The sequence below is a fragment of the Coregonus clupeaformis genome, unplaced genomic scaffold, assembly GCF_020615455.1.
Source record: "Coregonus clupeaformis isolate EN_2021a unplaced genomic scaffold, ASM2061545v1 scaf0010, whole genome shotgun sequence".
Lineage (NCBI taxonomy): Eukaryota > Metazoa > Chordata > Actinopteri > Salmoniformes > Salmonidae > Coregonus > Coregonus clupeaformis.
The window spans coordinates 533,408-556,852 of NW_025533465.1; the positions used below are offsets into that span (position 1 = coordinate 533,408).

General features: G+C 40.6%; 1 protein-coding gene across 1 annotated transcript; it reads left to right on the plus strand.

The window, feature by feature from the left end:
* The first annotated feature begins 17,420 nt into the window (after positions 1–17,420).
* LOC121550670 (interleukin-8) lies at positions 17,421–19,245 on the plus strand. Its single transcript, XM_041863016.2, has 4 exons — positions 17,421–17,706; positions 18,067–18,199; positions 18,442–18,528; positions 18,824–19,245. The coding sequence occupies exons 1-4, from the start codon at positions 17,643–17,645 to the stop codon at positions 18,831–18,833; spliced, it is 294 nt and encodes a 97-aa protein (XP_041718950.1). The 5' UTR covers positions 17,421–17,642; the 3' UTR covers positions 18,834–19,245.
* The last annotated feature ends 4,200 nt before the right edge of the window (positions 19,246–23,445 follow it).

A 23,445-nucleotide genomic window follows, 5' to 3' on the forward strand; every position in this document is an offset into this window, starting at 1 on the left:
GAAAGTCACTGAGCTCTTCAGTAAGACCATTCTACTGCCAATGTTTGTCTATGGAGATTGCATGGCAGTGTGCTAATTTGAAGGGGTGTCCACATACTTTTGTGTTTGTTGAATTAGCTGTATCCCTGAAAACCGGATGCATCCAGTTGTGGGCAATTCCACTAAGGGTGACCCCTGGCTCTACACGGGGCACAACATCAGGAAGTAGCATTAGCCACTAGTATGATGAAGGAAAATGGCGTTCTTTATGTCAGATGGCTCCTGCGTCTGCGTCTGTACAAAAGGAGGCTAATTCATTAATTTTCTATCCTAATATTTTTTATAAAGATAAGCATTATATTGTTAGATTATAGGAGACACTCTGGTAGGCCTGAAACAGAATTCCTCACCTCAAGTTCAACTTCCTGAGTTAGTTGGAGAGCCGGGGCCGGGAGAGCTGGGGCCTGCAGTAGCTAAAGCTTAACAATAGCCACACCATACCAAACCTTTCTAAACTTTATTAGGGTAATATAAAAAGTAAGTCAAGCCATTGTTTACAGGGAAAATATAAGCAGAAGAGTGAATGTAAACCAGGGACAAAACGCACTACCCTCCCCTGTGCCCAATAAAAAAAACACACAACCTTCCCCCCAGTAAATTTCGACATGTCCATATAGTGTCTGACTTTCAGCTGTTGCAGATGACTTCATTCCTTGACTTTTATCTACAGTCAGTTGCTTTCGCCTTACCACTTAAACAAGCCCTCTGTTATTCGTTACTGACTATAACCAGAGTTTTCCCAGTGAGGTCACTTTAAGCTCCGGAAAAACTCCTGTTCCTACTTATAGCACAACCATTGCAGCACAATCTGTGACCTATACAAAATCACCCATCAATCATATTACAATTACTATTTTCAAAAAATACACACTTCCTCTCATAGATGGGGGCAGAGTGGTCATACATGGTGTGATGTCGTAGTTGTACGGGTCAGATGTGTTGGTTCATGTTTCATTTTTGTCATGTGTTTAGAGCCCATGGCGAGCTGAGTTTCTGGCACCCTGCCTGTCTGGAGGAATGTAATCTCAGTTACTCAATGTTTACTTACATTTTATTGTTTGTCACTTCATGTTTATAATAGAAAATTGTATTTAAAGTGTGGACAGAGATTGTGATATAGACTGAGTATACAAAACATTAGGAACCTCCCCTTTTGCCCTCAATTTGTCGGGGCATAGACTCTACATTGTAGAGCCTACAAGGTGTCCAAAGCGTTCCACAGGGAAACTGGCCCATGTTGACTCCAATGTTTCCCACAGTTGTTTCAAGTTGGCTGGATGTCCTTTGGGTGGTGGACCATTCTTGATACACACAGGAAACTGTTGAGAGTGAAAAACCCAGCAGCGTTGTAGTTCTTGACACAAACCGGTGCGCCTTGCATCTACTACCGTACCCCGTTCAAAGGCACTTAAATATTTTGTCTTGCTCATTCACCCTCTGAATGGCACACATACACAATCCATATCTCAATTGTCTCAAGGCTTGAAAATCCTTCTTTAACCTGTCTCCTCCCGTTCATCTACGCTGATTGAAGTGTATTTAACAAGTGACATCAATAAGGGATCATAGCTTTCACCTGGATTCACCTGGTCAATCTATGTCATGGAACGAGCAGGTGGTCTTAATGTTTTCTATAATCGGTGTAAAGCATGCACAGAGATTGTGATTTAAAGTGTTATTAGGTAGGCCTATTTTTGTAAATAAAACATCAGTCAGCTTTAGAGGCCCGGGTGGTGTAAACTAGGCCTACTTGCAATAAAAAGAGTATTGAATTGAATTGAATTGGATTCAAAATTGGATTCAATTCAAGCATTGTGTTTTCTCTACTATGTCTTCATTTGAAACTCACCATCATACATTAGGTGAGCGAACATAGAGTATATCATGCCCCTTTCAATGGTAGAATAAATAAAAAAACGTCTAAATGAATGATGATTAGGGTCGGTGTCCAGGCGGTCAGGGAAAACTACTGGCTCTTATAGCATAATTATGTTCAGGAGTTTTGTGATCTGGTGAGCCTAATCACTGGCGATGATGATTCTTTGTTGAAACGGTCCATCCTGTGTGATTAATGTTTTGTGACACAATACGCATATTTCAGCCATTTGTCCACAGCTAGGTTGCATTAGAAATGTTCTATTAGTCGATGTCAGTTAGGATTCCAATGTACACATCTTGAATGTGTTAATACATAGTTGTGAGTGAGAAATATAGCGCTGTGCACTTTACTCATATGCAATTCTACTCATTTTGCCATGGGGCGGAGAGAAAAGTGTGCAGATCTACCGCAAAAATCCTGCAATTATACACATTTTGCCATGGGGTGGAGAGAATTTTTGCAGTTTTAATTTCCTGCAATTCTACACATTTTGCCATGACAAAATCAATGGGGGCCCCTTGGAGATCAGGGCCCACAAGTTTAGATAGTTAGCTAGACTAACTTTCCAATCTAAAAAATGTTAGCTGACATGGGCTAGTTGAGTGACCATATCAGTGACTGCTGATGCACAACCAAAATATCGAAATTACAACTTGTGTATTCTACTTTTCTAACTCTATGAGTTCCTAAAAATACAAAGGGGGGGGTCAGGTCCTCCACTCACACTATCTGTTCCTCAGTGTGGTCTAATCCCGCCCCCTCCACTGTCCCCCCTCCTTTCCCCGTCGTAAACCCCCGTCTCACAAAGCAGGCCCTGGTGTGGTATCACTTCATTTGTGACATCATGATTTTGCCCCATATTAAAACATCCGATTAAGGGAGTCGGCTAGTTGAAACACACAAGGGGAATCCCAAATCACCCCCTTCCCCTCCCACACCCCTCCATTTGCGCGTTCACGCACAAGCGTCCCAAAGCTGAAGGAGTGAAAATTATCGAGGGTGTTGTAGCATCTAATTAGACCCTCTGGTAGGCACTTCGATTGAGCCTGGCTTCCGAGCTATTGGAATACGGTAAGGCACCGCGTTATTTCACACAAAATAATGGAGAGGGTTGCGTAATTATATGACACGTGCATTTGTTTATGTCTGATGTCGAGACTTGACAAATGCAAAATATGAAATACCTATCAAATTAAATGTTGAACTGTTACTGAGGTTTATATTTTGTAAAATGACAGGGGGATTTGTTAATTTGAATTGCATGCTCGTTTTATTATTTAAAAGTGAAACATGAATTGCATCACGAGTGTGTCCTGAGGTTGATTGGTTTACTGATCCTCTCACCACTCTCTGGAAGTACCCTCGGAGATTCGTCAGCAACACGTGACAACAGAACGCTCACGAGGCGGTGGTTTGGGATTCTCCGAAAAGTTATGTTTGTGATTTACCTTTTTCCTGATGACATGACCTGGTCAGCAAAAAACTCTGGGCCCTTACTTTTGTGATGTCCTTTCAAAGTGTGTTGCGTTGTGGGGATATAAATTGTCCTACATGTCGACTGCATGAACTTTACAAAAATCATGTGATCAAAAGTAATCATGTTTTGAATGCAGCCATCGCCTGCATTGTAGGAGGCTCTATTGTCAACCAATCATTAGGGCGTTTTTGTTTGACCCACCCCAGGGTGACCAAAGACATGACTGAAACAGGAACAAACTTTGCCTCAATTCATGTATACAGTGGATATGTACAAATTAATGTGATATTTGAGGCTCTATCTCACACCAACTGATTGTACAATGTACACAAATATATTTTCAGTTTGTGAGTGTGATGAGGTAGTGCACACAAAAATGTACTTTTTAGCTTACGTTTTCATGTACTGAATAAAAATCTAAAGTTCAATGTGTTTCTATGGCATTTTCAACTCTACCGATATTTTTGTCACAAAAACTGTTGTATTAAATAGCAAATGTGCCTACATGCACTAGTCAACAGCTCACAGATACAGTGCGGGTAGGGAAGGCTAGTCTACATGATGAGATTATTATGAATATTTGTATTTGCCAAATGGCAGTCAAGCATTGATCATGTCACCAGAATAAGACCCTCAATATTTATTGGAAAGGAGCATCAATCTCATCACAGTGCACTTTCATCACCCTGTGAAGTTCATCATTTATTTAATCTGTAGCCTAATAAACTGAATGGTTTCCTGAGTAGTAGTGGGAGGACCACACACCATATCATAGCGTGACTCCAAGTTTACTGCGTTTCCACCACCATTTCGCGCATAACACATTTTAAAAGACACAAAAAGATCCCACCATGTCGAACGAACAAATGATCTGTTGGCATTTACAAAATTGTACTGAAACTTCCTGTTTCCATCACAGGCACAGCTGTTGTGATTTCTTTTATATGTATGACTTTACTTGCATAAAAACTGTGGCTGGAAACGTGGTTAGGGACAGATAGACATTTACTGGGGGGGAGGGGCTGGTCCAACTCAAAATAAAAAATGCACCCCCCTCCCCAACATTACAAATATTTTAATAAAATTAATTGAACACCCTCCCCCTCATAGAATTCACTCAAAATAATGTTTACGACCAAAAATAGCAATAACTAGCAACCCTGTGTTTATAAATGTGGATATCGACTTTGCCACTTCAGTATGCTTATGTGGCACAGTCCATGCCACGCAGGGTTACAGGCCAGAAGGATGAGGGTTCGCCGAACACCACAGACAAGCTCACTCTCCCTGCCTGTTTCATTACTTCACTATCAGAGCCAGCTGCAAACAATGATCAGCTAGGGGGAAATACGATTATCTACATTTTGATGCCATATTTATAATTCTATAAAATATATGCAACGAATTGTCCACCAACACATTTCTGTGCCAATGCACCACACAACCAATAAACAAAGCATACCGATGTCGGGACCTTCAATATCATTGTTTGCGTTTTCAACACCACAATAAATAGACTATGTCAATCTGAACAAACAGAACATACATCCCTCCCTACCCAGTATCGATGGCTTGACAATCTCCAAATGTCATTCAACTTTTTGGTGTTTTGTAACAGATTTCTCTTTCCATTCATCAATTGGACACTGCACAGTTTGGAATTATTGATTGATTTTATTTGTCAGTTAAAAGTAGATTTTTAAAAGTGACTGGGATTGCACAATAAAGTCGCGGACTGATTTCCATTGTTGTCCCAATTTGTTTTACATAAATACATATACAATTACATAGATACAGACACTTTACAGAGATAGAGACAAAAAAATGCTGAACCGCCCAGATGAGTATGAGGGGGGAGTTTAAGTATAATTCTTACAAACTTGTTTGGCTGGTAGCTTATTCTTTAGATGTTTGGGGCTGCTGGTAAACAATGATGTGCAGACATAATCAAAGAGACACTGGACTAGCGCACTTGCCGGAGTCTTTAGGGTGTCTATAGCTAGGTTTCCATCCAATTGGTGACAGATTTCATGCGAATATTCTAAAATCTTCAAAAAACAATATGCCATATCAGAGTTTCCTTTCGAAAAATTTGACGCCAGACAACATGACAAGGAACGTTTTAATTTACCAGACATTTGAGACATTTCACAGACATGCATATGCATTCAGATCCGACCTGGCGCAGGTCGGATCTGTTGGTCCCCCCTTTGCTGCTATAACTGCCTCCACTATTCTGGGAAGGCTTTCCACTAGATTTTGGAACATTGCTGCGGGGACTTGCTTCCATTCAGCCACAAGAGCATTAGGTAGAGGTAGGGCACTGATGTTGGGCCATTCTTTCACACCGATCTCGAAAAAACTATATCTGTATGGTCCTCGCTTTGTGCACGGGGGCATTGTCATGCTGAAACAGGAAAGGGCCTTCCCCAAACTGTTGCCACAAACTTGGAAGCACAGAATCGTCTAGAATGTCATTGTATGCTGTAGCGTTAAGATGTCCCTTCACTGGAACTAAGGGGCCTAGCCCGAACCATGAAAAACAGCCCCAGACCATTATTCCTACTCCACCAAACTTTACAGATGGCACTATGCATTGGGGCAGGTAGGGTTCTACTGGCATCCGCCAAAACCAGATTAGTCCGTCGGACTGCCAGATGGTGAAGCGTGATTCATCACTCCAGAGAACGCATTTCCACTGCTCCAGAGTCCAATGGCGGCAACACTTGGAATTGCGCATGGTGATTTTAGGCTTGTGTGCGGCTGCTCGGTCATGGAAACCCATTTAATGAAGCTCCCGATTAACAGTTCTTGTGCTGACATTGCATCCAGAGGTAGTTTGGAACTCGGTAGTGAGTGTTGCAACCGAGGACAGACGATTTTTACACGGCCTACCACTTCGCAGCTGAACTGTTGTTGCTACTAGATTTTTCCACTCCACAATAACAGCACTTACAGTTGACCGGGGCAGCTCTAGCAGGGCAGAAATTTGATGAACTGACTTGTCGGAAAGGTGGCATCCTATGACGGTGCCACATTGAAAGTCACTGAGCTCTTCAGTAAGACCATTCTACTGCCAATGTTTGTCTATGGAGATTGCATGGCAGTGTGCTAATTTGAAGGGGTGTCCACATACTTTTGTGTTTGTTGAATTAGCTGTATCCCTGAAAACCGGATGCATCCAGTTGTGGGCAATTCCACTAAGGGTGACCCCTGGCTCTACACGGGGCACAACATCAGGAAGTAGCATTAGCCACTAGTATGATGAAGGAAAATGGCGTTCTTTTATGTCAGATGGCTCCTGCGTCTGCGTCTGTACAAAAGGAGGCTAATTCATTAATTTTCTATCCTAATATTTTTATAAAGATAAGCATTATATTGTTAGATTATAGGAGACACTCTGGTAGGCCTGAAACAGAATTCCTCACCTCAAGTTCAACTTCCTGAGTTAGTTGGAGAGCCGGGGCCGGGAGAGCTGGGGCCTGCAGTAGCTAAAGCTTAACAATAGCCACACCATACCAAACCTTTCTAAACTTTATTAGGGTAATATAAAAAGTAAGTCAAGCCATTGTTTACAGGGAAAATATAAGCAGAAGAGTGAATGTAAACCAGGGACAAAACGCACTACCCTCCCCTGTGCCCAATAAAAAAAACACACAACCTTCCCCCCAGTAAATTTCGACATGTCCATATAGTGTCAGACTTTCAGCTGTTGCAGATGACTTCATTCCTTGACTTTTATCTACAGTCAGTTGCTTTCGCCTTACCACTTAAACAAGCCCTCTGTTATTCGTTACTGACTATAACCAGAGTTTTCCCAGTGAGGTCACTTTAAGCTCCGGAAAACTCCTGTTCCTACTTATAGCACAACCATTGCAGCACAATCTGTGACCTATACAAAATCACCCATCAATCATATTACAATTACTATTTTCAAAAAATACACACTTCCTCTCATAGATGGGGGCAGAGTGGTCATACATGGTGTGATGTCGTAGTTGTACGGGTCAGATGTGTTGGTTCATGTTTCATTTTTGTCATGTGTTTAGAGCCCATGGCGAGCTGAGTTTCTGGCACCCTGCCTGTCTGGAGGAATGTAATCTCAGTTACTCAATGTTTACTTACATTTTATTGTTTGTCACTTCATGTTTATAATAGAAAATTGTATTTAAAGTGTGGACAGAGATTGTGATATAGACTGAGTATACAAAACATTAGGAACCTCCCCTTTTGCCCTCAATTTGTCGGGGCATAGACTCTACATTGTAGAGCCTACAAGGTGTCCAAAGCGTTCCACAGGGAAACTGGCCCATGTTGACTCCAATGTTTCCCACAGTTGTTTCAAGTTGGCTGGATGTCCTTTGGGTGGTGGACCATTCTTGATACACACAGGAAACTGTTGAGAGTGAAAAACCCAGCAGCGTTGTAGTTCTTGACACAAACCGGTGCGCCTTGCATCTACTACCGTACCCCGTTCAAAGGCACTTAAATATTTTGTCTTGCTCATTCACCCTCTGAATGGCACACATACACAATCCATATCTCAATTGTCTCAAGGCTTGAAAATCCTTCTTTAACCTGTCTCCTCCCGTTCATCTACGCTGATTGAAGTGTATTTAACAAGTGACATCAATAAGGGATCATAGCTTTCACCTGGATTCACCTGGTCAATCTATGTCATGGAACGAGCAGGTGGTCTTAATGTTTTCTATACTCGGTGTAAAGCATGCACAGAGATTGTGATTTAAAGTGTTATTAGGTAGGCCTATTTTTGTAAATAAAACATCAGTCAGCTTTAGAGGCCCGGGTGGTGTAAACTAGGCCTACTTGCAATAAAAAGAGTATTGAATTGAATTTAATTGGATTCAATTCAAGCATGTTTTCTCTACTATGTCTTCATTTGAAACTCACCATCATACATTAGGTGAGCGAACATAGAGTACCGGTATATCATGCCCCTTTCAATGGTAGAATAAATAAAAAAACGTCTAAATGAATGATGATTAGGGTCAGTGTCCAGGCGGTCAGGGAAAACTACTGGCCCTTATAGCATATTATGTTCAGGAGTTTTGTGATCTGGTGAGCCTAATCACTGGTGATGATGATTCTTTGTTGAAACGGTCCATCCTGTGTGATTAATGTTTTGTGACACAATACGCATATTTCAGCCATTTGTCCACAGCTAGGTTGCATTAGAAATGTTCTATTAGTCGATGTCAGTTAGGATTCCAATGTACACATCTTGAATGTGTTAATACATAGTTGTGAGTGAGAAATATAGCGCTGTGCACTTTACTCATATGCAATTCTACTCATTTTGCCATGGGGTGGAGAGAATTTTTGCACTTTTAATTTCCTGCAATTCTACACATTTTGCCATGACAAAATCAATGGGGGCCCCTTGGAGATCAGGGCCCACAAGTTTAGATAGTTAGCTAGACTAACTTTCCAATCTAAAAAATGTTAGCTGACATGGGCTAGTTGAGTGACCATGTCAGTGACTGCTGATGCACAACCAAAATATCGAAATTACAACTTGTGTATTCTACTTTTCTAACTCTATGAGTTCCTAAAAATACCAAGGGTGGGGGGGTCAGGTCCTCCACTCACACTATCTGTTCCTCAGTGTGGTCTAATCCCGCCCCCTCCACTGTCCCCCCTCCTTTCCCCGTCGTAAACCCCCGTCTCACAAAGCAGGCCCTGGTGTGGTATCACTTCATTTGTGACATCATGATTTTGCCCCATATTAAAACATCCGATTAAGGGAGTCGGCTAGTTGAAACACACAAGGGGAATCCCAAATCACCCCCTTCCCCTCCCACACCCCTCCATTTGCGCGTTCACGCACAAGCGTCCCAAAGCTGAAGGAGTGAAAATTATCGAGGGTGTTGTAGCATCTAATTAGACCCTCTGGTAGGCACTTCGATTGAGCCTGCAAAGCTGCAGGCTTCCGAGCTATTGGAATACGGTATGGCACCGCGTTATTTCACACAAAATAATGGAGAGGCTTGCGTAATTATATGACACGTGCATTTGTTTATGTCTGATGTCGAGACTTGACAAATGCAAAATATTAAATACCTACCAAATTAAATGTTGAACTGTTACTGAGGTTTATATTTTGTAAAATGACAGGGGGATTTGATAATTTGAATTGCATGCTCGTTTAATTATTTAAAAGTGAAACATGAATTGCATCACGAGTGTGTCCTGGGGTTGATTGGTTTACTGATCCTCTCACCACTCTCTGGAAGTACCCTCGGAGCAACACGTGACAACAGAACGCTCACGAGGCGGTGGTTTGGGATTAAAGAACCAATTATGTTCTTTAATGCAAGGCCGACAGACAAGTTCCTTACTCTTTCCTCCTTCCACTTTCCTCTTCCATTTTTGCAGTAATGCTGCAATTATTTGGTTGTAATTTTGGGTAGAGCAGACATTTCCATATGTTTTTGTTAGCTGCATGTGCGACATAACTCCACCATTCCTACCGATAATTTCATTTACGAAGATTATACCTTTTTTATTTTTTTTATTTCTCAAAAAATAACGTTTTTTTATCAATTAGTATATTTGAGTTTAACCACAATATTTGTTGCAATATTTGTTCTGTCATTTCTGGAGGATTAAATTGAAATTGCAACCAACTTTCTATGGCTTGTTTTAGAAATAGTGATATTTGGGAGATGATTTCCTTTTCAAATACCTGAAAGTGAGGGGTTGTAATCTGAATAAAGGGAAAAAGTCCCTTCTTGAACATTGGTTGAGACAATCTTACTAGTTTGCTAGAGAACCAGTTCGGATTTAAGTATCATTTTTGTATTACTGAAGCTTTTAGTGATAGGTCTAATGCTTTAATATTTAATAATTTCTGTCCTCCTAATTCATATTCATTATTATAAATAGGCCCGTTTAATTTTGTCTGGCTTGCCTTCCAAATAAAATGGAATATTTATTTCTCATATGATTTAAAAAACAGTTTGCTAGGCGTAGGCAAGACCATAAGCAAATAGGTAAACTGGGATAATACTAAAGAGTTAATCAGGGTGATTTTTCCACAAATTGACAGGTATTCACCTTTCCATTGTAGCAAGATCTTATCTATTTTTGCTAACTTTCTATAAAAATGTTTTGGAGTGAGATCATTTATTTCATTTGGGATATGTATTCCGAGTATATCCACATCACCATCAGACCATTTTATTGGTAAACTACATGGTAATGTAAAAATTGTATTTTTTAGTGATCCAATATGTAATATAGTACATTTATCATAATTTGGTTGTAATCCAGAGAGGTTAGAAAATGTATCTAGATCCTCTATGAGGCTGTGGAAGGATTCAAGTTGTGGAGTTAAAAGAAAACATGAATCATCAGCGTACAATGACACATTTGTTTTTAAGCCTCCCGAGTGGCGCAGTGGTCTAAGGCACTGCATTGCAGTGCTAGCTGTGTTACTAGAGATCCTGGTTTGAATCCAGGCTCTGTCGTAGCCGGCCGCGACCGGGAGACCCATGGAATGGCCGGCAGGTGGTAGAGCATGGCGTTTGCAATGCCAGGGTTGTGGGTTCGATTCCCATGGGGGGTATGAAAAATAAAAAAAGTATGTATGCACTCACTAACTGTAAGTCGCTCTGGATAAGAGTGTCTGCTAAATGACTAAAATGTAAATGTAAGCCCTGGATTTCTAATCCCTTGATATTATTGTTGGATCTGATTTTAATAGCTAACATCTCGCTGGCAATAATAAATATATATGCCGATAGTGGACAACCTTGTTTCTTGACAGTTTAAAACTTTCATGATTTTAACCCAATTTATAAGTGATTGTCCAAAATTGAAATGCTCCAGGCATTTATATATAAACCCCAGTCGTACTTTATCAAATGCCTTTTCGAAGTCTGCTATGAATAGTAGGCCTGGCTTCCCAATTTTTCATAGTGTTCTATTGTTTCCAGAACTTGCCTTATATTATCTCCAATGTATCGCCCATGTAAGAAACATGAATAATGTCAGACAATACCTTTTTAATTCTATGCGCTATACATTTTGCTAGAATTTTTGCATCACAACACTGAAGTGTAAGGGGCCGCCAATTTTTTAAATGGACTGGATCTTTATATTCTCTTCTTGTATCCTGTTTCAGTAATAATGAAATCAGGCCTTCTTCTTGAGTGTCTGATAATCTACCATTTACATAGGAGTGGTTAAAACATGCTAATAACGGTCCTCTGAGTATATCAAAAAAGGTTTGGTATACCTCGACTGGTATGCCATCCAACCCTGGAGTTTTCCCGGACTTAAAGTCTTTAATTGTATCCAGAAGTTCCTCCTCTGTAATTTCACCTTCACATGAGTCTTTCTGTATGGCTGTTAATTTTACATTATCAATAGAAAAAAAAAATCTCTACAATTTGCTTCAGTTAGAGGAGATGGAGGCGACTCAAATTAAAACATATGCTTAAAGTACTTTGTTTCCTCCTTCAAAATATCATTTGGTGAATCATGGGTGACTCCGTCATTTGTAACCTGTTTCAATAAATTATTTTTGGTAGCATTCCTATGTTGAAGATGAAAAAATAATTTGGTGCATTTTTCCCCATATTCCATCCAGTTTGCTTTATTTTTATAATATATTACACTTGATCTTTCTTGAATAAGTTTCTCCATTTCTTTTTGTTTTTCCTCTAATTCATTCTGAGCCTCTATGTTACAGTTTTTATTGCTATCTATCTGTTCTGTTAGACCTTCTATTTCCTTTGTTAGTGTGGACTCTTTTGACCTAAATTGCTTTTGTTTTCGAGATGAGTACTGAATTGCATGGCCCGAAAAGTTATGTTTGTGATTTACCTTTTTCCTGATGACATGACCTGGTCAGCAAAAAACTCTGGGCCCTTACTTTTGTGATGTCCTTTCAAAGTGTGTTGCGTTGTGGGGATATAAATTGTCCTACATGTCGACTGCATGAACTTTACAAAAATCATGTGATCAAAAGTAATCATGTTTTGAATGCAGCCATCGCCTGCATTGTAGGAGGCTCTATTGTCAACCAATCATTAGGGCGTTTTTGTTTGACCCACCCCAGGGTGACCAAAGACATGACTGAAACAGGATTTTTTTTTGCCTCAATTCATGTATACAGTGGATATGTACAAATTAATGTGATATTTGAGGCTCTATCTCACACCAATTGATTGTACAATGTACACAAATATATTTTCAGTTTGTGAGTGTGATGAGGTAGTGCACACAAAAATGTACTTTTTAGCTTACGTTTTCATGTACTGAATAAAAATCTAAAGTTCAATGTGTTTCTATGGCATTTTCAACTCTACCGATATTTTTGTCACAAAAACTGTTGTATTAAATAGCAAATGTGCCTACATGCACTAGTCAACAGCTCACAGATACAGTGCGGGTAGGGAAGGCTAGTCTACATGATGAGATTATTATGAATATTTGTATTTGCCAAATGGCAGTCAAGCATTGATCATGTCACCAGAATAAGACCCCGATATTTATTGGAAAGGAGCATCAATCTCATCACAGTGCACTTTCACCACCCTGTGAAGTTCATAATTTATTTAATCTGTAGCCTAATAAACTGAATGGTTTCCTGAGTAGTAGTGGGAGGACCACACACCATATCATAGCGTGACTCCAAGTTTACTGCGTTTCCACCACCATTTCGCGCATAACACATTTTAAAAGACACAAAAAGATCCCACCATGTCGAACGAACAAATGATCTGTTGGCATTTACAAAATTGTACTGAAACTTCCTGTTTCCATCACAGGCACAGCTGTTGTGATTTCTTTTATATGTATGACTTTACTTGCATAAAAACTGTGGCTGGAAACGTGGTTAGGGACAGATAGACATTTACTGGGGGGGAGGGGCTGGTCCAACTCAAAATAAAAATGCACCCCCCTCCCCAACATTACAAATATTTTAATAAAATTAATTGAACACCCTCCCCCTCATAGAATTCACTCAAAATAATGTTTACAACCAAAAATAGCAATAATTAGCAACCCTGTGTTTATAAATGTGGATATCGACTTTGCCACTTCAGTATGCTTATGTGGCACAGTCCATGCCACGCAGGGTTACAGGCCAGAAGGATGAGGGTTCGCCGAACACCACAGACAAGCTCACTCTCCCTGCCTGTTTCATTACTTCACTATCAGAGCCGGACAACATGACAAGGAACATTTTAATTTACCAGACATTTGAGACATTTCACAGACATCCATATGCATTCAGAGCCGACCTGGCGCAGGTCGGATCTGTTGGTCCCCCCTTTGCTGCTATAACAGCCTCCACTATTCTGGGAAGGCTTTCCACTAGATGTTGGAACATTGCTGCGGGGACTTGCTTCCATTCAGCCACAAGAGCATTAGGTAGAGGTAGGGCACTGATGTTGGGCCATTCTTTCACACCGATCTCGAAAAAACTATATCAGTATGGTCCTCGCTTTGTGCACAGGGGCATTGTCATGCTGAAACAGGAAAGGGCCTTCCCCAAACTGTTGCCACAAACTTGGAAGCACAGAATCGTCTAGAATGTCATTGTATGCTGTAGCGTTAAGATGTCCCTTCACTGGAACTAAGGGGCCTAGCCCAAACCATGAAAAACAGCCCCAGACCATTATTCCTACTCCACCAAACTTTACAGATGGCACTATGCATTGGGGCAGGTAGGGTTCTACTGGCATCCGCCAAAACCAGATTAGTCCGTCGCACTGCCAGATGGTGAAGCGTGATTAATCACTCCAGAGAACGCATTTCCACTGCTCCAGAGTCCAATGGCGGCGACACTTGGAATTGCGCATGGTGATCTTAGGCTTGTGTGCGGCTGCTCGGTCATGGAAACCCATTTAATGAAGCTCCCGATGAACAGTTCTTGTGCTGACATTGCATCCAGAGGTAGTTTGGAACTCGGTAGTGAGTGTTGCAACCGAGGACAGACGATTTTTACACGGCCTACCACTTCTCAGCTGAGCTGTTGTTGCTACTAGATTTTTCCACTCCACAATAACAGCACTTACAGTTGACCGGTGCAGCTCTAGCAGGGCAGAAATTTGATGAACTGACTTGTCGGAAAGGTGGCATCCTATGACGGTGCCACATTGAAAGTAACTGAGCTCTTCAGTAAGGCCATTCTACTGCCAATGTTTGTCTATGGAGGTTGCATGGCCGTGTGCTCAATTTTTTACACCTGTCAGCAACGGGTGTGGCTGAAATAGCCTAATCCACTAATTTGAAGGGGTGTCCACATACTTTTGTGTTTGTTGAATCAGCTGTATCAGTGAAAACCGGATGCATCCGGTTGTGGTTAATTCCACTAAGGGTGACCCCTGGCTCTACACGGGGCACAACATCAGGAAGTAGCATTAGCCACTAGTATGATGAAGGAAAATGGCGTTCTTTATGTCAGGTGGCTCCTGCGTCTGCTATACAGATATAGATCTACAAAAGGAGGCAAATTCGTTAATTTTCTATCCTAATATTTTTATAAAGATAAGCATTATATTGTTAGATTATAGGGGCCAGGCGAGCTGGGGCCTGCAGTAGCTAAAGCTTAACAATAGCCACACCATACCACACCTTTCTAAACTTTATTAGGGTAATATAAAAAGTAAGTCAAGCCATTGTTTACAGGGAAAATATAAGCAGAAGAGTGAATGTAAACCAGGGACAAAACGCACAATACCCTCCCCTGTGCCCAATAAAAAAAACACACAACCTTCCCCCCAGTAAATTTCGACCTGTCCATATAGTGTCTGACTTTCAGCTGTTGCAGATGCACCATGCTGACTTCATTCCTTGACTTTTATCTACAGTCAGTTGCTTTCGCCTTACCACTTAAACAAGCCCTCTGTTATTCGTTACTGACTATAACCAGAGTTTTCCCAGTGAGGTCACTTTAAGCTCAGGAAAAACTCCTGTTCCTACTTTTAGCACAATCATTGCAGCACAATCTATGACCTATACAAAATCACCCATCAATCATATTACAATTACTATTTTCAAAAAATACACACTTCCTCTCATAGATGGGGGCAGAGTGGTCATACATGGTGTGATGTCGTAGTTGTACGGGTCAGATGTGTTGGTTCATGTTTCATTTTTGTCATGTGTTTAGAGCCCATGGCGAGCTGAGTTTCTGGCACCCTGCCTGTCTGGAGGAATGTAATCTCAGTTACTCAATGTTTACTTACATTTTATTGTTTGTCACTTCATGTTTATAATAGAAAATTGTATTTAAAGTGTGGACAGAGATTGTGATATAGACTGAGTATACAAAACATTAGGAACCTCCCCTTTTGCCCTCAATTTGTCGGGGCATAGACTCTACATTGTGGAACGCTTGTGTCCAAAGCGTTCCACAGGGATACTGGCCCATGTTGACTCCAATGTTTCCCACAGTTGTTTCAAGTTGGCTGGATGTCCTTTGGGTGGTGGACCATTCTTGATACACACAGGTAACTGTTGAGTGTGAATAACCCAGCAGCGTTGCAGTTCTTGACACAAACCGGTGTGCCTTGCATCTACTACCATACCCCATTCAAAGGCACTTAAATATTTTGTCTTGCTCATTTACCCTCTGAATGGCACACATACACAATCCATATCTCAATTGTATCAAGGCTTAAAAATCCTTCTTTAACCTGTCTCCTCCCGTTCATCTACACTGATTGAAGTGGATTTAACAAGTGACATCAATAAGGGATCATAGCTTTCACCTGGATTCACCTGGTCAATCTATGTCATGGAACGAGCAGGTGGTCTTAATGTTTTCTATAATCGGTGTAAAGCATGCACAGAGATTGTGATTTAAAGTGTTATTAGGTAGGTCTATTTTTGTAAATAAAACATCAGTCAGCTTTAGAGGCCCGGGTGGTGTAAACTAGGCCTACTTGCAATAAAAAGAGTATTGAATTTAATTAAATTGGATTAAATTGGATTCAATTCAAGCATTGTGTTTTCTCTACTATGTCTTCATTTGAAACTCACCATCATACATTAGGTGAGCGAACATAGAGTATATCATGCCTCTTTCAATGGTAGAATACATTAAAAAAACGTCTAAATGAATGATGATTAGGGTCGGTGTCCAGGCGGTCAGGGAAAACTACTGGCTCTTATAGCATAATTATGTTCAGGAGTTTTGTGATCTGGTGAGCCTAATCACTGGCGATGATGATTCTTTGTTGAAACGGTCCATCCTGTGTGATTAATGTTTTGTGACACAATACGCATATTTCAGCCATTTGTCCACAGCTAGGTTGCATTAGAAATGTTCTATTAGTCGATGTCAGTTAGGATTCCAATGTACACATCTTGAATGTGTTAATACATAGTTGTGAGTGAGAAATATAGCGCTGTGCACTTTACTCATATTAATAGTTAAAAACAAATCTGGTTAGTAAAGAATCATCAATGCATTCAAAACTCAAGCATTTCACAACATTTCATAACACTTTAATTTGGCATTTTTCCATCTGTGTGATGTGACAGAGGTTGTTCCATGAGAAAGCTGTTGATAAATCAAAATCAAATCAAATCAAATGTCATTTGTCACATGCGCCGAATACAACAGGTGTAGACCTTACCGTGAAATGCTTACTTACAAGCCCTTAACCAACAATGCAGTTTTAAGAAAATAGAGTTAAGAAAATATTTACTAAATAAACTAAAGCAAAAAATTACATCTATAAAAATGTAACACAATAAAATAACAATAATGAGGCTATATACAGGGGGTACCGGTACCGAGTCAATGTGCGGGGGTACAGGTTAGTCGAGGTAATATGTACATGTAGGTAGGGGTAAAGTGACTATGCATAGATAATAAACAGCGATTAGCAGCAGTGTAAAAACAAATCACAAGAGAGTCTTGCTGTCACTCATGAGATAAACTGAGAAATTCCCTGCCTCACTCAGCCAGTCAGTCAGCCAAGTCCCCGATTTCACAATCTTCCATATGCTGCAATGACTCACTTCCAGAACTCGGCTTTAAAACAGCTCTCTCCCCACACTGGCAGACAAAGCGTCTCTCTCCTCACAGCGGCAGATTCAAACTCACCACAGACAGAGAAGGAAAGAAAGAAAGAACTCACAACAAGACTGACAAAGAGAGAAAGATATAACAATACAATACTTTACACTACTTGTTACCAGCGAGATAACAACATTAGACTTTATTTGAGGATTTCTAGTAGGATCATCTGTAACTCCAAGATGAGCATCAGAATGTCAGCCAGCCTTGTCGTTGTGCTCCTGGTCCTCCTGACCATCACTGAGGGTGAGTTTATATTATTACCTACATCACTCTGACTCAATGCATTGACACCAATGGACATGAATATAATGGTTATGAGCAGTAGGATTACTATTTACCTTTATATACCGTACTGTATCCTGTATCTTATTATACATACAAATCAGTCTGTCTATCTGCATCTCTCTCTCTCTAATATTTGTAATATATATATACTGTATATATGCCATTTAGCACACGCTTTTATCCAAAGCAACTTACAGTCATGCGTGGATGACTCTCTCTCTCTCTTTCCCTCTCTCTAACTAATCAAGTGTGTTTGTCATCACGGTGGATGCCTGTGTATTCTTTCTACCCCTGACCCATGACCTCTTCCTCTAACAGGGATGAGTCTGAGAGGCGTGGGGGCTGACCTGCGATGTCGCTGCATCGAGACGGAGAGCAGACGTATTGGTAGACTCATTAAGAAGGTGGAGATGTTCCCTCCCAGCTCGCACTGCAGAGACACTGAGATCATGTGAGTCCTGCTGCTTCCTGGTTAGAGTCCTATTACACTGGCAAATGCTTACTGTACAATATGGCTAATATATGATGTTGACATTAAATGTGGTTACTATAGAACGTTAACTTAAAAATATATAACTTAAATTAATCAGTCCTACTCCCTACCCTCCCATTTCACTAGCTAATGCTGACACTAAAATGTAGTTATTACCAGGTTTCGTGATTGTCTGACTGTGCTGTGTGTCTGTCCTGCAGTGCCACTCTGAGCAAGAGCGGTCAGGAGATTTGTCTGGATGTCAGCGCTCCTTGGGTCAAGAGGGTCATTGAGAAGATGCTGGCCAAGTAAGTACAAGATAAACTCGTACAGCCTAAGGATGTAAAACGACCAGGTAAAACAACACAGATAGGATGACTGTCATTTAACAGAGAGTTTGATTGGACAAAATTATGTCATAAATACAGCAGAGTATGACTTGCTTCACCTGACAGAAATATGTCTAGGTTCAAGTGACATTTTCTTTAATATTTTATTATCCTAAGCTTGGGGAATTTTCTTGTCTAGCTCACAAAAAGATCTGAATCCACTTCACATTGTCAATTATATTGTAATAACGTAATCTTTTATTTTCCTCAACAGCAACAAATGAAGAGGGGGAATCATTCCATTAATATTCTGAACTGTTACAAGATACAAACCAAAGAAGTATTGATAAGATTGATAGGCTGCATTCTATCATTTTCTATCCAGTTTGGAAAACAATACTAGATTTAGAGTGGGATGAGATTTATTTTAAATGAAGAGACAGTCGGTTTCTTATATACAACCAAGTACTATGTACTAAGCTTATATTTTATATTTTATTTATAAAGCGTTTTTCTTTCATTGTTGTAATCTAATTATGAGATTTACATGCATTCCGGTTGTATTGGAATGATTTCGTAATGAACAACGTCACATCCTACTTGACCCTCCAATGTATTTATGCAAACCTCAGTATATTTATTGATATATTTATTTTGTTGCCTATTTATTCATATTAAACTGATGGATCATGTTGAAACTTCCAATCTAATTATATTACAATAAATGTGTGAAAAAAAACTCTGAAATCTGTCTCTCTCTCTCTCTATTTCTTGTATATAAATATTGCTCTACTTCTAAAATGCAATCACAGATTTTTACAACAGCTGGACTTAGACAAGCCTTATGACATTGTTCCCTAAAGCAAGGGACTATAGAGCATTGTAACAACAACACTAACAAACAATCATTCAGTAAAAATAAGGACATCTCCTCACAGTAAACCAAAAGTTGGATTTCCATTTGACAGAAAAAGGGTAATTAATTGTTGCCCATTTGAGTCATGGATTAAGATAGTGCTTGTTTCTACACAGTGGCCAATGAGCTTGGCTTGGATACAAGTCACTTTAGATTACCCCCACTCCAGAATTGATGATTGTACTTTGCTTTGATGTTATTTGAGAAGATTCAGAACTCATCAACACAAATATTTTCCTTGAGGAAACTTCTGTAACAGACTAATTGATGAAACTTTTGCGGCAACATATAACAGTGCTGACATTTCAAAATATCTGGCAGTGGAACTTGCCGTTCTTTTGGTCATTATATGATCATAAAGTAAATGTGTTTAAATTCATTATCAACCACTATGTGATCCACATCTTGTGGCTTCAAGTTAATTACTTTACTTCAATGCTGTACTGGCAACAGAAGATACACAACTGTAGACTCCAGGTGAAGACAGTGTAGACTCCAGGTGAAGACAGTGTGGAGTCCAGTGTAGACTCCAGGTGAAGACAGTGTAGACTCCATGTGAAGACAGTGTAGACTCCATGTGAAGACAGTGTAGACTCCAGGTGAATACAGTGTAGACTCCAGGTGAAGACAGTGTAGACTCCAGGTGAAGACAGCGTAGACTCCAGGTGAAGACAGTGTAGACTCCATGTGAAGACAGTGTAGACTCCAGGTGAAGACAGTGTAGACTCCATGTGAAGACAGTGTAGACTCCAGGTGAAGACAGTGTAGACTCCATGTGAAGACAGTGTAGACTCCAGGTGAAGACAGTGTAGACTCCATGTGAACACAGTGTAGACTCCAGGTTATGATAGTAGAGATACACAGCTTAGTACTGTGTTTTTGAACCAGGTGCAATAAATACAACTTCAAGGAACTTTAAGTTCCCAAGACATTTAGTGTCCTAATGTAACCGAGTTGAGTTGGCTAAACTTGCTCCTCAAATTGAAATTCATTTTTGGTGGCACATCTGGTTAGAGGTGTCATAAGAGGGCAGTGATGTGCATTTGCAAGACAGAGGACGGGAAATCTAGTCTCAGTGCGAGCTGGTGAGCCAGGAAGCTATACTGTTGAAGCAGCAGCGTGTGGCCGGGTACACTAACATGACTTACTTTGTGTGGGTCGTGTGGACATACAGTACCAGTCAAAAGTTTGGACACACCTACTCATTCAAGGGTTTTTCTTTATTTGTACTATTTTCTACATTGTAGAATAATTGTGAAGACATCAAAACTATGAAATAACATCATGTAGTAACCAAAAAAGTGTTAAACAAATCAAAATATATATTTTAGATTTTAGATTCTTCAAAGTAGCCACCCTTTGCCTTGATGACAGCTTTGCGCACTCTTGGCATTCTGTCAACCAGCTTCACCTGGAATGCTTTTCCAACAGTCTTGAAGGAGTTCCCACATATGCTGATTACTTGTTGACTGCTTTTCCTTCACTCTGCGGTCCAACTCATCCCAAACTATCTCAATTGGGTTAAGGTCGGGTGATTGTGGAGGCCAGGTCATCTGATGCAGCACTCCATCACTCTCGCTCTTGGTCAAATAGCCATTACACAGCCTAGAGGTGTGTTGGGTCATTGTCCTGTTGAAAACTCTCCTGAGTGGCGCAGTGCTAACTAGAGATCCTGGTTCGAATCCAGGCTCTGTCGCAGCCGGCCGCGACCGGGAGACTCATGGGCGGCGCACAATTGGTCCAGGGTAGGGGAGGGAATGGCTTGCAGGGATGTAGCTCAGTTGATAGAGCATGGCGTTTGCAACGCCAGGGTTGTGGGTTCGATTCCCACGGGGGGCCAGTATAAAAAAACAACAACATGTATTCACTAACTGTAAGTCGCTCTGGATAAGAGCGTCTGCTAAATGACTAAAAATGTAAATGTAAAAAAAAATAGAAAAACAAATGATAGTCCCACTAAGCGCAAACCAGATGGAATGGCTTATCGCTGCAGAATGCTGTGTTAGTCATGCTGGTTAAGTGAGCCTTGAATTCTAAATAAATCACTGACAGTGTCACCAGCAAAGCACCCCCACACAATCACACCTCCTAACTCCATGCATCACGGTGGGAACCACACATGCGGAGATCATCCGTTCACCTACTCTGCGTCTCACAAAGACATGGCGGTTGTAACCAAAAATCTAAAATTTGGACTCATCAGAACAAATGACTTGCACTTGTCCCTTGCTGCCCTTGATAAAGTAACAGTAGGCCTATAGTTTTCAATTGTTCATTACCTCTCCTCAGGTTGGGGCCGCTTGTCGATGTAGCCTTCATTTACATACACATGGCATGTAGAACAGGCCAACGAAGTCTCACATGCACCTGAGTATTAACACAGTACCAGATGGTAACAGACAAGACTATGACATGCACTGTCATCTTTCCAAGCAATATACTAAGACAGAAAGACAATACATTTCAACTTCTTGAGGAACCCATGTCTTTGATCATGGACATGAATGTGGGATGGATGTCAGTCATGACCCACTGGGCAATGCCATGCTTGTGGGTCAAATATAGGATGTTGTCCTCCACATGAGCCTTCACTAGGATTCTCTGTCCTGAGCGGGCTATGTAAACAACTTTAACTCTGCAGACACAAGTGACAGAGAGCAAAACAATTGTACTACTTTTGTAGGCACATTTATTTTTTCATTAAATGTTACAAAGATAATCAAATGGTGGTACTCCCAAACAGAAGGCCTATTTCAGTTTCCTTTAACACACATAGAAAATAGTCTAAACATATTTGGCCCAATTTCAAAGACATTCCTTAATTTCAACACCTGGTTATAAAGACTCTGTAATAGACTATTTGTACAAATGTTTCAAATTATACAAACAAAAGTGTTACAGTTTATCCTGCAGTAGTATCAATGAGCAGCAATAGCCAAAAGGCCGGCAGGTGGCAATATTGAGTCATTTCATTTTACCGTCCAAAGGCATTGTTAGCAGCTGGCTATACAATCGTACCCCGTGGACCGGTTCATACATAAAACATTCTCAATTCAGGGTGCAAATATGGTTTTCACTAGATACCACAGCCACAAAGTCAAAAGGGCTATATCGTAAAAATTCATGAAAACAAAAATGAGCTTTTTGGTCTTAATTTAAGGTTAGGGTTAGGTTATCAGTGTGGTTTTATTATGGTTAAGGTTAGGGTTAGGTTTAAAATCTGATTTTAAGATAAATTGTAGAATTAGGATGGGTTTATGACTTTGTGGCTGTGGTAACTAGTGACAACCATGCTAGAAGGGGCTAATGCCTAGGAATGCTAGTCCTGGATATTGAGTATCGCGTTCAGCCAATCAGGTTGCAGAAGTCTGTTGTTTATGCCTGGCTAACCTAACAAAGCAGGTGGAAAAGAAAACGCCTGAGCGGAGTTCCCACATCCGCTTTTCAGAGGAAAACAAGCTACACTACATGACCAAAAATATGTGGACACCTGCTCGTCGAATATCTCATTCCAAAATCATGGGCATTCATATGGAGTTGGTCCCCCCTTTGCTGCTATAACAGCCTCCACTCTTCTGGGAAGGCTTTCCACTAGATGTTGGAACATTGCTGTGGGGACTTGCTTCCATTCAGCCACAAGAGCATTAGTGAAGTCGGGCACTGATGTTGGGCGATTAGGCCTGGCTCGCAGTCAGCGTTCCAATTCATCCCAAAGTGTTCGATGGGGTTGAGGTCAGGGCTCTGAAGGCCAGTCAAGTTCTTCCACACCGATCTCGACAAACCATTTCTGTATGGACCTCGCTTTGTGCATTGGGGTATTGTCATGCTGAAACAGGAAAGGGCCTTCCCCAAACTGTTGCCACAAAGTTGGAAGCACAGAATCGTTTAGAATGTCATTGTATGCTGTAGCGTTAAGATTTCCCAACACTGGAACTAAGGGGCCAAGGTGAACCATGAAAAACAGCCCCAGACCATTATTC

Coding starts and splice junctions, on each gene's coding strand:
- LOC121550670 (XM_041863016.2), top strand. CDS start 17,643: ATGAGCATCAGAATGTCAGCCAGCCTTGTCGTTGTGCTCCTGGTCCTC. Junction 17,707..18,066: donor CCTCCTGACCATCACTGAGG/GTGAGTTTATAT, acceptor TTCCTCTAACAG/GGATGAGTCTGAGAGGCGTG. Junction 18,200..18,441: donor TGCAGAGACACTGAGATCAT/GTGAGTCCTGCT, acceptor TCTGTCCTGCAG/TGCCACTCTGAGCAAGAGCG.